This window comes from Synchiropus splendidus, chromosome 14 (assembly GCF_027744825.2).
Source record: "Synchiropus splendidus isolate RoL2022-P1 chromosome 14, RoL_Sspl_1.0, whole genome shotgun sequence".
In the NCBI taxonomy this organism is placed as follows: domain Eukaryota; kingdom Metazoa; phylum Chordata; class Actinopteri; order Syngnathiformes; family Callionymidae; genus Synchiropus; species Synchiropus splendidus.
The window spans coordinates 5,448,297-5,463,612 of record NC_071347.1 but is presented as its reverse complement, the minus strand read 5'-3'; the positions used below and the strand labels follow the sequence as shown (position 1 = coordinate 5,463,612).

The 15,316-nt window shown below is 42.6% G+C and overlaps 1 protein-coding gene across 1 annotated transcript; it reads right to left on the bottom strand.

Moving 5' to 3' along the window:
* Positions 1-5,780: 5,780 nt before the first annotated feature.
* LOC128770697 (ceramide kinase-like) lies at positions 5,781-15,101 on the bottom strand. Its single transcript, XM_053885496.1, has 13 exons — positions 14,786-15,101; positions 11,957-12,094; positions 11,676-11,798; positions 11,491-11,616; positions 11,356-11,422; positions 11,145-11,290; positions 10,176-10,250; positions 9,796-9,948; positions 9,621-9,726; positions 9,474-9,553; positions 9,126-9,331; positions 7,518-7,738; positions 5,781-7,417 (listed from the first exon to the last, which is right to left on the bottom strand). The coding sequence occupies exons 1-13, from the start codon at positions 14,919-14,921 to the stop codon at positions 7,330-7,332; spliced, it is 1,665 nt and encodes a 554-aa protein (XP_053741471.1). The 5' UTR covers positions 14,922-15,101; the 3' UTR covers positions 5,781-7,329.
* Positions 15,102-15,316: the final 215 nt, after the last annotated feature.

Below are 15,316 nucleotides of genomic sequence, written 5' to 3'. Positions count from 1 at the left end.
GGCAGATGGTTGAGCTCCTCACTTTTGTCCTGTCGTGCTCTAATTTTCACCAGAATTCTATGAAATGAACTAGTAATTGATTTTGACTGAACACGCAGAAAAATGGCCCAAGACTTTGTGGTGCCACTCGTGCCTTTCATGCCTTCATGACTTGGCTTGTGTTGAGAGCAGGGGCATCAGCTTGTTTTGAGAACCCGGGTGATACGGTCATTATAAAGGGTTTTATTGAGCTCAGTGACACAGGCTTATTACATGCTCTTAAGTGACTTTTTTACTTTGATAAATATTTATCCTTATCTAACAACTTCCTCTTTAGTGAGACTTACTTTTGTACACTTCAGGCCACCGTACAGCTGAAAGTAGTCGTAGTCATAGTCATAGCGATTTTTGACGCTCTTATGTATATTATTCAAAAACCGCGAGTCCAAACCTCTGCAAAATAGCCTCAGTCCACCTGGAACACAATCTCCCAGTCCTTCAAAAGAAAATTCTTGGACCTAAATGCCTATCTGGGACAAATACACAAAATGGTCCCAATGTCAAAGATCGTGATGGTGACCTGAATCCCTCCCAAAATGGAATAATTTGTCCTTTATCCAATTTCACGTAGTTCCTATAAACCTCATCCAAATCCATCCATAACTTTTTATGTTATTTTAAACACCGACTGGCAGACAAACCAATGCCGTGGAAACCATAACCTTTCCTCACCTAATAAGAACAAAAGAACCTACGTATCCCTAGCATGTTGTTGCTTGGCAACCTTTATTTGGTGAATCGAGATTAAGCTAGCCATGACGGATATTTGTGTTGGAGTCACCAATTTAGCTCTGGATTTCCTTGGACTCCAGAATGGAGAAACTCACATTAGCACAGTGGGAACAGGCAGATGCTGCATGGACAGAAAGAAGTGGCAGGGTTTCCTCAGTTTGGATATGAAGTGCAGTGAGACCCCACGGCTTCCGAGATACCCAACTATGTCAACTGGCCAAGCAGTGGAAGGAACTTAACAGCGAACTTCCATCAGTTTCCAGGTCGCTTTGTTGGAACTGGCCGAGTGCTTCATGATGCTCTGATCTCCATTCAGTGCCAAAGATAAAACGCTTAGATTTCCTCACCCCTTCTCTTCCGTCTTACGTGATCACAGGCTTGTAAAATCCTTATTACGCTCATAAAGCTTATTTCTCAAGCGGCAGTGATTGGTTCAGACACACACGACAACAACAAAGTGTTGTTGAGACATGAGCGACTAGTGAGTTGGTCATTTGTGTTTCTGAGTGTGTCATCAGAAATTGATTTTTTCACTTCAACAAAATGATCAAAATCAGAATTTTCTCAACCAGATCCAGAAAACTCCGTGTAAGGTAATGTAAGGAATGAATAAGTCAGGTTTATTTTATACCGTCTTCAGGACAATCTGCATCATAAACAATATTACTCTCTAATCACTTGCAAGGAGGAGCTCTTGTCACGAGTCCTCAGTGAGTCCAGACATATAATGCCGTTCTGAAGTTACTGTGTATTGCATGCTGGCGGTATTTTATTACTCCACATATGTAATTACTCTAAAAGCTGGAGGTCCAGTTAACAGAGGAGCAGGCGAAGTGTTTGAGCAGCAGGTCCAGCGTCTCTCTCTCTTCTGACGCGCTGCTGTGGAGGCAAAAACAACACATGTGACCCAACTGTCAGTTTTATGTGGATGTGTGTGTGCTTGGGTCTCACCTGTTCCTCATAGCCTGCATTCGATGCAGCACACTACAGATGGACACCAGTTTGGCTCTGGATCGCAGTAGCTCTGAGTATTTGTGCGAGAACTCTATGTCGCCAAGCTGCCTCCTGCGGCTCAGGCCTGCAGACGATCTGCAGAAATACACGTTCCTTATTTTCCTCAAGTGGTCTAGTTCATTTTAAATGCAATGTCTGCTTTACTACACTTATTATTTAAATGAAAATGACATAGAAACAATACGACAATAGAGGAATAAAAGAATACTCAGAGTTTTTAAACCAATATTATTTCCCTGCATTTATTTATAGACTTGTATGTAATTTGCCTTCCAAATAACACTGACTGCAATGACCTCAATCAGGGTTGCAGAAGAAGAGGTTGCTCAGCGAGTGAATGACAAAAATGTAGTACACAACACACTCAATATCAAATCACTACCTGATGTGCCCATTCCTAAACCAGTTCTGAAAATGTACAGCAGTATACAGATAATCCAGACACAACTTTTTGAGCTTTGCTCTAGACCAGGGCTGTCAAACTGGTCCTCAAAGGGCCTCAGCAGGTGCAGGTCTCTGTTCCAGCCACCTTCTCACCATTCTTGCTTCTTAACAATGTCACCTGTTCATTGTCAGTCTGGTGCTGCTTGTTTCCGCCTGGTTTACCTGTGTTACCGAGCAGAAAACACTCAAAAACCACCATCACTTAGGCACTTCCTGCTCTTGTTAATCCAACCAAACCACCAAAAAACCTCCCCACTCTTTGGCAGAGGAAAAAGAAAAGTTCATTTAAAATTACGTCTCCACACAGAAGGTTAACTGGTAAAGACAGTTTGAGCATTTCAAAAAGGTGCAGGAAAACAAAGCAACAATTATGAAATAAAGCTAGTGAGCAGTGCATTATTAAAAGAGGAAGCAATAAAAGAATAAAGCAACAGTCATGAACAAGTCCTGTGTTCTGACCTCGATTCAGCCTGTAACTGGACGTCATTCCTTGTGTCGCCTTGTTGAGATTGTGGCTTGTCCCAGTACTTGATTCGCGTCAGAGGTCTTTCTGTCCCATTGTGACTTTGTCTGAAGTCAAAGCAAGACTGGTGTAAAAATGCACTTCTCTTGTGCATGTTTGTAGACGACGACAACAACAGCAATAACACTACCACAACTACTAGTATTTGAACCTGTACTACTTCTACTCTTATTAATAATGATAGATATTAATTGTTCTTCAAAATGGGAGGTCATATTTTGGTCCAGTCAGGAAAATAGTACCAATGTAAAAAAGACAAACAAATCAATGACTCTGTGAAAGTGTTATTTATCAGTTCACTATGAAAAATATCGATTTAGAGCTGTGCATCAAGGGTACAAAAATCCAGACCAGATTCAATTTAGTTCACTCAACTTTGTTTTGAAATTTCAATTGCATTATCAGAATCGAGTCTAAACAATATTAAACTAGTTGGTCTCCAGTGTTGAGTCAGTTTTGTTACCTGACAGGAAGTGACGCTGTGCAGTGGAGGAGCATCAGCATCACAGCCATATGTGACGCGCAGATCAGTGGTGACATGGCGATGTAGAGTTTGTTGAGGTGGTTGATGATAATTTTCCTGCAGAGACATTTTCTTTCCATCACTTGTTGACAAATAGTTTTTCGGATTCTCACTCAAACTGGAGTTGAATAAGAACCTTTCTTTCTACAAATGGCACCAAAACAATCCTTGGCTAACTGACTTGTTCCCTCAAGACATTTTCATTTATTAACACTTTTTTTTTCTTCTCATAAAAATAATACATTTATCTTGGTGATAAAATGGGCACATTCTACATTCTGTAAAATATCTGTGTGTCATACCTTCTACTCATCTAATGAATGAATCGTAACAGTTCAAGTTCCTTGCCATCGATCCCTTTTCATTAGATTTGATCATAAATCTGAAGGATAGAGAGGAGAGGAACGATGCGCCTCACCTGAGCGGCTCCTCCGCAGAAACAAATCCACTTTCCCCAGTCGCCTCATCTTATAACAGCTCAAGTATTGATCGGCTTGCGCTTTTATAACGCTGATTATTTACACTTTGTTATCAACAGAGTGAGAATGGACGTTATAACCGTCATTTAAACGTCAAACACCCTGCTAGCGTGTTCGAATCACTTCATCAATAATGAATATTTGTGTTCTTATCACTCAGCTGCTGTGCGACCCAGACACACGTGAGATTCGAGTGGACCCGTTCAAATGCATGAGGTCAGATTTAACTGAGTAGAAAGTTATGGAGGCATTTCTAAACCTTGGTATAAAATCATCTTCTGCGTATTTGAGATTGTAAGGTGATAAAGTGACCATGCTTAAGGATTCTGTCACAAATGTCTTCTTCTTTTCCTTTCGGCTTCTCCCTTCAGGGGTCGCCATCATCTTCCTCCATCTCACCCTGTCCTCTGCTTCCTCTTCTCTCAAACCTACAGACCTCATGTCCTCCTTCACCACCTCCATCACTCTCCTCTTTGGCCTTCCTCTCCACCTTCTGCCTGGCAGTTCCAGCCTCAACATCTTCCTACCAATGTACTGGCTCTCCTCTGTACATGTCCAAACCATCTCCATCTAGCCTCTCTGACTTCAATGGACACATTGGTGCCGGAAACAGTGGTGACGAGGAAGTGATGGGAACATTTGGTATCCAGGAGCACACAGGTGGATTACATCTTGTGTAGACAATGACACTGCCCTGCCCCAATGACCACTCTCTCACCTCTGGGAACACGCTCCTGCAGTTCATCTAATTCACTCCAGAAGGTCTCCTTCTCCTCAAGGTCACAACGCACCTGTGGGGCATAAGCACGAACTGCATTGAAGATGACCCCTTCAATTTTTAACTTGAGACTGATCACTCTGGCTGATACTCTTTTGACTTCTAGAACATTCCTGACAAACCTCCTTCAAGATGACTCCCACTCCATTCCTCTTGCCATCCACACCATGATAAAACAGTTTAAATCCTGCTCCTAAGCTTCTAGCCTTGCTACCTTTCCACTTGGTCTCCTGACCACATAGAATACCCACCTTCCTCCTCTGCATCATGTCAGCCAACTCTCTAGCTTTCCCTGTCATAGTTCCCACATTCAGAGTCCATAGTCTCAATCCTATTCTCTTGTCTTTCCTCTTCTCCCTCTGTCTATTGGCACGCCTCCCCCTCTCCTTCTCTGTCTTCCACCTACAGTAGCCCAATTTCCATTAGCACCCTACTGGTTAACAGCAATAATGGCGGTCGTTGTTGACCCGGGCCTCGACCGATCCGGTATGAGGTACATTTGTCTGATCCACGTCTGATGGCTCAAACGTGAGGTGTAATAATCTGACTTTCTTGACGTCATCTTAATATGCTGAATGTTTTTACCCTTAAAATTTAGTTACAGACAGAGGAAAAGAAAAGACAGCTGCTGAATATTTTATTTAAATATTGTCTTGAACGAAGAAAGAAAATCGGGCTTCCACCATTGCAGAGGAAGAGTGAGCTCGCATACCAACTGGGCGGCACAGTAGGAGCCCGCTGGCCCATAGGAACGGGCCATATGTACTATGAAAGCAGCCTTTCACTGGACTGCCTCAATGACTTATGAGCAGTACATCCCAATACACATAGTTCCTGAAAATGTAATCCAAATCCGTGCGTAACTTTTCACGTTATTTTTGACACAGACTGACATACAAACCAATGTTCATCTGTACGAGTATCTGAATCTGAGTGCAATATATTGCTGAAACTGACAAGGGTCTTGCTCTTACACACAAAGGTTCTGGGGTCACTGAAACAGACTGTTGTCAGATGCAGCAACATGCTTTAAAAATCAGCCACTTGGAGGCGACATGGCGTGACTCCAAGTCCAGCTGATCTCCAACTGAAACAACCTATCAGAAGTGTTCATGAATTAGTTGATTCATTCATCAGCTGAGTCTTCAGAATTTGTGGATGAAATGCAACTCAGTGAGTTTCAGATGAGGACAGACCACATGAACCAGAATAGAAATAAATAATGTAAAATAAATAACACAAATATTCCACATTTTTTTGTTTGTTCAGCATCTCTTTATTGTTTAATCTTCATAACATTTTGGACAATGATCTCCTCAGGACAAATTTTCAACATGAACATTAACACCACTAACATTCAGTTGTTTTGAGGTCAGATTGCAACATGTTTGATTGTTCCTATGTGGTTCTGAGGTAAGATCACAGGGGGACACGTCACACCTGTCCGTTACGATGCACTATTGACCATAAGTAACACAAGCCTTCATTTGTGTAGCCAGTTTTTTACCCCTTTGACACTTGTATCGTCTCATTTGTTTCGAACAGATGGACTGGATTTGCTCGAGACAGACGGTGGCTCCCGTGACATTACGCAATGATTTCTGATTTTTAAACAAATACACAGCTCTGACATCAGAATGTAGTAAATGCTACAGCGTATTGACCGGCGACATCGCCATGGCGGCATGTCTGCATAAAATACACCAGGATTTCGTGCTTGCATATTGCCAGATATGAAAGAGTGAAATGCAAAAATAGAGCTTTGTTGCTACGGAAGAGGATACATGTAGATTCAATCCGTCCACCACCCAAACGTCAAGGAAAAGACCGCTTCTTTCAGCAACTATTCTGAGGTAACCTGAACAAAACAAGCCTTTAATCATAGTACTTGTAACATTTTTTTGGTGAAACTGTTTCTTCACTAACATGTGAATTTGCTTCTTGAAGGCAGTATGATTCTTAAAACTATAAATAAAAAACTAAATAATAAAATAGCAATATATCTCTCTATATATTTCTTTACTAATTTGGTTTTGGAAGGTGAGATGGTGACTGGAATAATTCCAAGTGCAGATGGACTGTTAGAATTTAGTTTAATCTTGACTAATCCTAAAGGACACTTGATTGTCTGCCATTTGACCGTTCGTCCTCTACACTGTGACTGGTAGGTTCAAAGTTGGTGTCAAACATCTTTGGAATTGAGTTATACATCGCAGATGTCTGGTACCAGCAAACAAATGTAGCAGCTAAATCCTACATAAGAAATACACAATCAATTCAAACTAAACAGGAAGCACTTGAGTATGTCGGTAACATTTGACGCTCAATTTTTTTTTTTTTTTTTACATTTGACCTATGGAGCTCGCAGCTCGGAACTACGACACTAAAGTCTTTTATAATATAGTGACATACAGTTGGATTTTAAACAGGATAAAGCAGGGAATGAAATTAAAATCTAGAACTCAAAATGTTGCATACAATTCTTAAGACATTCATGAATCTATTCAAATATATAACTGGTTAATTTGGGCAGCATCATTGAACATTTCTTTTTCAGTTGTATCTTATGAGAATTTACATGACAAGGGTCCAGACGTTGCATCATCAACTTCACACTCTGAGTTGCTACAGAATCATCAAACCGTTTCCTGTTCGGCTCTTTTTACACTTGCGGCCTGTTAGCCATTCATGTGAGAACATCTCGTCCCCAGATGACGAGTGCGACGGTGACATCATATCTGCCTGGAAACGCATGTCAGTGTTTTACTAGGGTGGGGGTTGGGGGTGGAGGTGTTGACTATATTGCACATGGGTTTGTGGTATCTTCGAAAACTGCAGGCTCTTCGATCCCTCGAGCAAACAGTTTGATCAGCTGGCAGTGTGCTCTAGAAAGAAAAGAAAAGGTTTTATGGTTGGATACAGATCTGCTAGCTTGTTTCCAAAAACAACTCCCAAAAAAATATGCCAGAAGATTCTGACTGGTACCTGACATCGATGGCTGCATGAGTCAGGATCTCGCCGTCACAGTTCCAGCTGCTGTAGGCGGGCGCACAGCTGCACGCCGGATGGTCTCGGCAGATCTGGCTGAAGATTTGGTGTTTCCCGTTTTCCAGTAGGTCCAGCTCCAGCTCCGAGTCGCTCTGACAGTGGCGCGGCGCAAATCGGAAACGCTGGACCCGTTGGACCTCCACAAACGTCATGTCAAACTAGGACAGAACCAGATGTCAACAATGTAGGACTGGACCAAAACTTCTTATACCATGCGGAGGGCTAAACTGGCTTGGACTATAATCCTAACAGTGAGGTCAATAACAGAGAGGCTGATGCACTGTGGATGACTCAGTAACAAGAGAATGGCCATGAGAGACCTTTACAAACTCAGTTTCCTCAAGGACATCCCTCAAAGATCTACCCCACACCAAGAACTCTCTCGACAGCTTCAAACTGTAACCACCAATAAATGCAACAAGTGAAATGGATTGATCTAAAATCATCCTTGGTTCTTCCATTCAATCATTTCAGTACCTTTACAGAACCTAGCTTTAAGTGTTATGAATAAGATGTTCTTAACCCTCTTGAAAACCACAGCCAACAACCTCCAGCCACGCTTTTATAATACAGTGACATACCGGGCTGCAGGCCACAACTTTAACCTCAGGATCTCTCCTCCTGGATAACTCCTGGCTGAACAAGGGAATATCAGGTCGTCCAAGCTTAAGGAGGAAGCATACACTAGCATGACAGCCATCACTGATGGAGGAATGGTTAAGACGGGCCTCTCCATCATCTCCATTGACCTCTGTGATCTCATAGTGTACTCTGATGTGCACTGATCCCGATTCTGGAATCGGGTATCGACCCTGGTTCACTATTTGTCCTGGATTTGAATGAATGGATGGATGGATGGATGGATGTGTGTGTATTGAGGGAAGTGCTTCATTGAGCGATCGACTATGAATAATAGCAAATACACGACACAAGTTTAGTTCAGAATCAAATCATGTGAAACGCTGACTCAAACTTAGTCATCGTCAAATCTACTACAGCCATTGTGAAAAGTATTCTTGAATTAAACCTGCGCTTAAAACGCCCATCATAAACTTAAAATGCTCCTGAATCTCCTCATGATGCTTTGTCTGGATGTGTGTTCCTCTCAGAGAAGAGACAGAGCGGGTCACAAATGAGCTGATCAGGCGACTGTTCTCAGACAGACACACAGGTGGATCTTCATCAACGCTCCTTGGTCCAGGTGCCAGGTTTCGGTTTCATACAGCGCGGAGGTGCAGCTCATGCTGAGATTTCCCTTTTGCTCTCACCATAACCTCAACACACTGTTTTATTACAAAACTTTCCCAGATTCACTTTTCACAGGTTCATTCCCTGTCTATTCGTTCCTCTCCTCTCCAACTTGAAACACTGCTGTGCATAGCTCCGCTACGAATAGACTCTTCGCTACTTGATTCTGTGCAGTACCGCAGGCAAACACTTTGCTTAAACAAACATCAAGTTTTCAATTCCAAATAAAGTCATTTTTCCTTTTTACTTCAAGCATGGCCAGTGTCATCCCACAGCATGGGAGAAGGTGAACAGTACCTGGTCATCTTTGCTGGTGTGTCGCAGGAGATGTCTCAGGAAGTTGAAGCGGGAACATTTGCGGACCAGGATGAGGTCGATGGTGCCGTCGGCCAAGTGAGCGGCTGGTGAGAGACCTTTGGGGCTACGAGGACAGGCACAGCTCATGCTGGCCGCGTTGATGGCCAGGAATTTCCCACGGATGGTGCGCCACTCACCGTCAGCATCTGTGACCCGAGATTTTTTGAAAAGATTTTTCATAATCATATTACATGGAATTAAGAACTCTTCAGCATTTAGAAGCCAAAAGGTTCAGTATAAAGTGGGCCATATGACCGGGCCTTCAGGTGGTGGGACTTACTTACTTACCACTGTCAGATACTTCATTATTCTCATACTTCCCAGGTCTCTTGGAGAGCAACTGCCCGCTGTGCTGGCAAATTGTACAGCTGGAAAAAATGAAATAAATGAATAAATGAAAATTGAAAGCATCCAAAATCCCCAAAAGGTCCGTACCCAGATCTGCATTTGGATGCATCCCTTGGAGTCCCTGTGATGCCTTTGGCTGGTAAGAAGGAGACCGTTCCCTCGTAGTAGTGATGAGTAAGGAACATCTTCAAGCCTGAAGGAGTTCAAGCATTTGTCATACATCAGATCGGAGTGAGCGCTAAGCTCACCTGTGTCCCATTACCTGAGAGGTCGTATCTGGCCGGCCCCATCCACCTCTTCCTCTCGCTGTCAGTGAGCACATCGCCGTAGAAACCATATCCAAGCAGTGAGACGGAGTATCGGAGAAACGTGTTGTCATGATGAACTGAGCAAACATCCATCGGCTGTTCGTCGCCTGCACACAAACACGTCACACTCACATGGCCTGGAAGCAACAAATCTATTAAACACACATACAGTGAATGAGTTTTCCTAGTTCAGGGGTTCAGCTATCAACAATCCTTCTCACAGGATTTACAAGCTTAATGGACAGAACGGTGATCCAGAGAGGGATGTGCATCTCTCAGGTCACTCGGAGGACATTCATCGTGCATCTGAAAGTGTCAGTGTGGTGACACTGACCTATGATGATGTGAAGCGCAGAGGTCACAGGGTCGTTGGAGCCCACAGTGGCAAAACAGATGCAGTCAGTTGAACCTGGGAACATTGACAGAGCACAGCTGTGATGGGTACACTAAGAGTAGTCAACATATTTTTAAACACAACTTGAGAATATTATTAACATGATGTCACGAGCCAGAGTTCGAGTTTGTTCTAACTTAGTAAATCTTTTACATTCATAACAGAACCAGAGTTTTTCTCTGCAGCCCTCACTGTCATGACATTTAATAGCAAACCACACAAATAAACTGTGCTGCCACAGCCACATGTCAGGACCTGTTGTTGTCAGTGGTGGTTCTGGTCAAATTTTACTGCAAGGGCCAAGGTTCAGCAGTATTGGACGTGATACAGTAGAATAAGAACAATTGATAACAGCACTTGTTATGATCAAGTGCTGCAAGGAACTCACTGAGACAATAGCAACATGACGGAATTGGTATCCTCCTCTAAACCTTTGTTTTAAAAGAATAAACTACTTAATACTCATTATTGTTCTTCATATCATGTCTGAGAGAAACACTATGACTGAGATGTGTCGTCCCTGAGCAAGAGACTTGACCCTGGTCTGCTCCTGAAGATTCAGATGGCTGCGTCACAGGCTACAGCCTTCAGTGAGGGATTGTGACTTGTAAAGGTTAAGTTGTCAGATAAGCATGGAAAGCCAAAACCATTAACCATTTACTTGATTCGATCAAAGAACATATTCTGACAATAGCAACCAAACACAATTTGTATCCTCTCTTAACACACATAAAAGTCGTTCAACAGCCCAGTAACCTCTGAAATTGTAGCTCGCACATATGAAATATGTATCAATATTGATGATAACCATGACGATGGAGAAAGTATCATAGCAGATGTCACCTGAATCTGATTTTACTGGTGTATTCTGAAGTCATGTATATAGAGGAAATATTCTCTTTATTTTACCTGCTGGAATAATTCCTATGCGAAGTGAGCAGGGAATCAGAGTTTCATCGGGAGAGTTGAGATTGACGCCAGCGTCCATCTGTGTCCTCCAAATCAGCCCGTGGACGAGCTCGCTAAACATGCCGTCCCCGCCGACACACACCACCCTGGGACCACAACAATTAGCTTTGGACAAACTGTGACGTACGCGAAAGGCATCAACCAAACGTACCCGTCGTACTGCTTCAGCTCGGCTGCGTTCCGCAGGTGGTCCCGCGCGTGGTTGGCATATTCTGTGACTGCAAGGACACAACACTTTCAGATGGGAAAATAGACTGAAGCAAATACACAGAGAACCAAGGCATACCGATGACATCAGCTGACACTCCTGCCAGAGCGAACAATGGCGCCACCTTCTGTTCATAGATGCGTTTGCCTTGCTTCTTACCGCCATAGGGGTTGATGTAGACGAGTAGGTGCCGGGGTCTGCTCGCTGAAGGGGGCAGTGTTACTGTTGTTTTGAACTCAGAGCTCCAGTGTTGTCATTCTTACTGTTCATAGAAAGCTGCTCCTGTATGCTGCTGACCCAGTGTTGACACAGCGCCCCCTCTGGACATGTGAAGGTGACCTCAGCACACCGCCAGCGGTGTTTCTGACTTCGCTCCACGTATGACACTAGCAAACATACGCCAGATAAAAGCTGCTTTACAAAGACTTCCTAAACTCATGTCAACTGTCAGTCATTGACTACATGACTATATGATATGATGTTAAGGTCATTTCCGTAGAACATATTATGCTAACAAAGGCGTGAGTGCGTTTCAAGTGTGTACCCGTAAAGGTCCGCATGCAGTCCTTTCCCTCTTTTTCTTTAATCTTCTTCCAGCTTCCATCATCACTTTGTGCGACGCCATCCTCCTCTTCCTCTCTGACGGAGATGATCTCCGACACTGGGACTCTGTGACACAAACCTGAGACACACACACACACCCTCAGAAGATGTACTTTCCAGCTGCTTTTTTAGGGCCTGAAAACAACATCAGGCAGTTTCATTTCTATTTCAGGTTTGAGGTCACGGCATCTAAAATGAAAACCACATCCTCACTTCAAAGTTTCACATGGGACTCAAAATATCCCTCTCGGTTATATAAAGTGTTTTTTCAACTCGGCTTTTTGACACTAATTCTACTCCTGCTGACTGTCAGGAATATTTGGTGGTTTGAAGTTTCATAACATGTAATTTTTTTTATGTAAACACATTCTTGAAATGCTTTTTTTGTTCCATTGACTGTGTCCCTTTACTTTCATAACCTTTTACTGATGTAGTCTCTATTACACTTAATTAAAAAAAAAAAAAACATGTCCTTATCAGTCAGCAAATGATATTACATTTCTTCCAGCTTTTATTAAGCTTCCTGATAGAGGCCTTATGACACTGACCTAAATCTGAGTGTCCTTTGTCTCTGGATGGCTTACATAACATCAGCCCTTAGGGCTGTGGAGAAATGTACAGATCAATTTTCACAATAAAAGCTTCTGCTTTGTTTCTATGGCGACAGTTGCAGGGGAAATCGATATCTCCACCCGCTGCTGTCCAAATTTAGATGCTGACGTCATGACTTGATAAAAGAAAGTTGATTTCACCACATGTGAGGTGGGTACTCTGAAATATAACAAAAAAAAGAGACATAAAAAGGTGATGCCTTTTTATTTTGATTTAATCACAACATAAAATAAGACATAAGGCACATTGGAATGCAACAGAGAAATGTTGAAGCCGAAAAACTACTTCAAACTGCAAAGCCACTCAGCTTACTACAAGGCGGGTCGGTGGATCTGAAGCCCCTAAGAGAACATGTCTCGAGACAACTAGCGCCACCTTTAGGTCCCACATTAAGTTGGTCATCAACATGTCTAATTATGTAAGATAATATTTAATGTCAACCGACTGTAAACACTGACATTATCTTGGCTTATGTAGTCGCACATATGAGATGTCAGATGAAGTTGGAAAAGCCAGTCATAATGAACATAAAGAGTCTAACAATGATCAGCTAGTTTATAAAAGGACATAAAGAGTCTAACAATGATCAGCTAGTTTATAAAAGGTAAGCTAATATCACAGGTTGTGTCACGCACAGAAACAGGTTTGAGAATGTTCTTTTAGGGGCAGTGAAAACGCAAAACTACAATATCTAAGTATCTGTACCTATTGACAGAGCCACTAGGAGGATTTGCTGACCACTTTTTTTCCCCCGATATTATGTGTACTAATATTTTTTGCAGCGCTCAATTACACTTTTGCTTCAACTGTATAAGCATGGGAAGCATTCAGCTGTTTTTCTTGAGCTCTCTGCACGAGAAACCTTATACGTTCATCCTCCGAGGGGCTCAGTAGGTGGCCGTGGGCCCAGCACATATCTCCTACCTGTGTCAGATTTGTGAGACAGTGAAGGAACACAAAACCCTGCAGGAGAACCAAAGAGTCATCAAATATGCATGATCACTTAGGAAGATTAAGTCTAGCGGTTTTATTTGTTGTTAATCCAAAGAGTCCAACAACATTGTGGACTTGTGGAAAAAAACAATTTCCCCCAATATACTTATGTATATTTATATCTATATATTTGTCAGAAGGTGGAGCAGCAATCCTGCCAGGTTCTGCCAGAGAGAAGCAGGGCAGACATTAAAGATGCACAACCAAGAGTCAGTCAGGTTCAGCACTCGGGAGGTAACTCTGCCTCCACCATAGTAACACAAACACAAAGCAACAGATGGAGAGTGAAAGCTGAATCATCAGAACAGGAAAATGTCCTTTTAAAGAAGAAGCATGTGTCAGCAGTGATCCACGCAGACAGATGACAAGCACGACTCCCAGGAAGACGAAATAAAACTGACTCATTCAGCGGTTTGAAATTAGTCAATTACACCTCTGACTTAAATGATAACCTGGTTACTACGTCAGATTAACTAAGGCTGAAACGTGGTTATCAAAATAATATGTAGTATTAGAAAAACTCATTTAATCATCATAAATATTTTTAACATTTTTTTTAGGTAAATGTGTATTATGGGAAAAAGCTATTTTTAAAAATAGACCTGCACCACTCAAGCATTTTCTTAGCAATCTGTACACATTTGTATTACGTTAGATACGTAGAATATAAATGCCAGACTCAGGCTTCCTCAATTATTACAATGATTTTAAAGACTGTCAAAATATCAAAACTGATCAAAATATATATATAATGACAAGACTATACCACCAAATCATTGAACTCCCTTAAGGGGGCAATGGCTCTTCATTGTTTAACCGAACTGACAGTGTAGTTCTAACGTAGTATTAGCGATTTGAACTGACTTTAGTGGTAGGAACTAGATTATTATGGATTACAGATGAGGTCCACGAACCTCAGTTTGAAGTCGCTGCTGCCACAATGTGACCCTCAGATACGATCAGACCGATGCTGCAGTTACGTAACGAGGACGTTTCAGGACTTAAGTCTGCGACAAAATATAATTAATGTTTAACACAGAAGCCAAACCGTTCACATGCCCTTCACTGTCTGCTTCCTTTGTTTACAACCGAGGATGTGGCGTTGCGTTCACGTTCCATACACACACATACACAAAGGAGAAGAGAAGACTGAGATTCTTCTTACTGGGTCTGAACGGGTGGTAAACCGGGCTGGAGATGCGTCTTTTCCATGTCAGATGGGACCGACTGAGGCAGACGTCGTAAGCCGTGTTTCGGACACGGAGCTCGGACTGCAGCAGCAGTCTGCCCGGCCGCTCCATCTGCGTTTCCCCGTCCTGCTTTGTCCTTCAGCCGGCTGAGGAGAAAGCAGTAGTCCCGGAAAGGTTACCTGCAACCGGCCATGTCCCCCTAAAAACCCGAACGTCGTAATACACGACACCAAAAACGAGGTCTCCCGGACGGCGGAGCTTATTTCGGGATGTAGTCCTCGAGATAGCGGTTTCTCGGCGAATGTGGGAGGAGCTCCAGCGCTGCGTTCAAGTACCTCAGGTCCACCGAAGATTACGATACACATTATTGCAGCGCCCTCTAAATAAGTTCCTGATTTGTTTAACCTCATGTCAGACCGGCAAATGTAGTGAAATAACGCCGTACGTTTGTGAAAGTTGGACTATTCCACATCATTGTTTCGTTTCACCTTTCCCACTGTATTTAA

Bases quoted from the DNA above. Each gene is read 5' to 3' on its own strand.
- LOC128770697 (XM_053885496.1), bottom strand. From the start codon at position 14,921: ATGGAGCGGCCGGGCAGACTGCTGCTGCAGTCCGAGCTCCGTGTCCGA. The intron at 11,799-11,956 runs GTACACACTTGA...TATGTTTGCTAG, and splicing joins CTGCATGCGGACCTTTACGG to TGTCATACGTGGAGCGAAGT. The intron at 11,423-11,490 runs GTATGCCTTGGT...GTGTCCTTGCAG, and splicing joins AGTGTCAGCTGATGTCATCG to TCACAGAATATGCCAACCAC.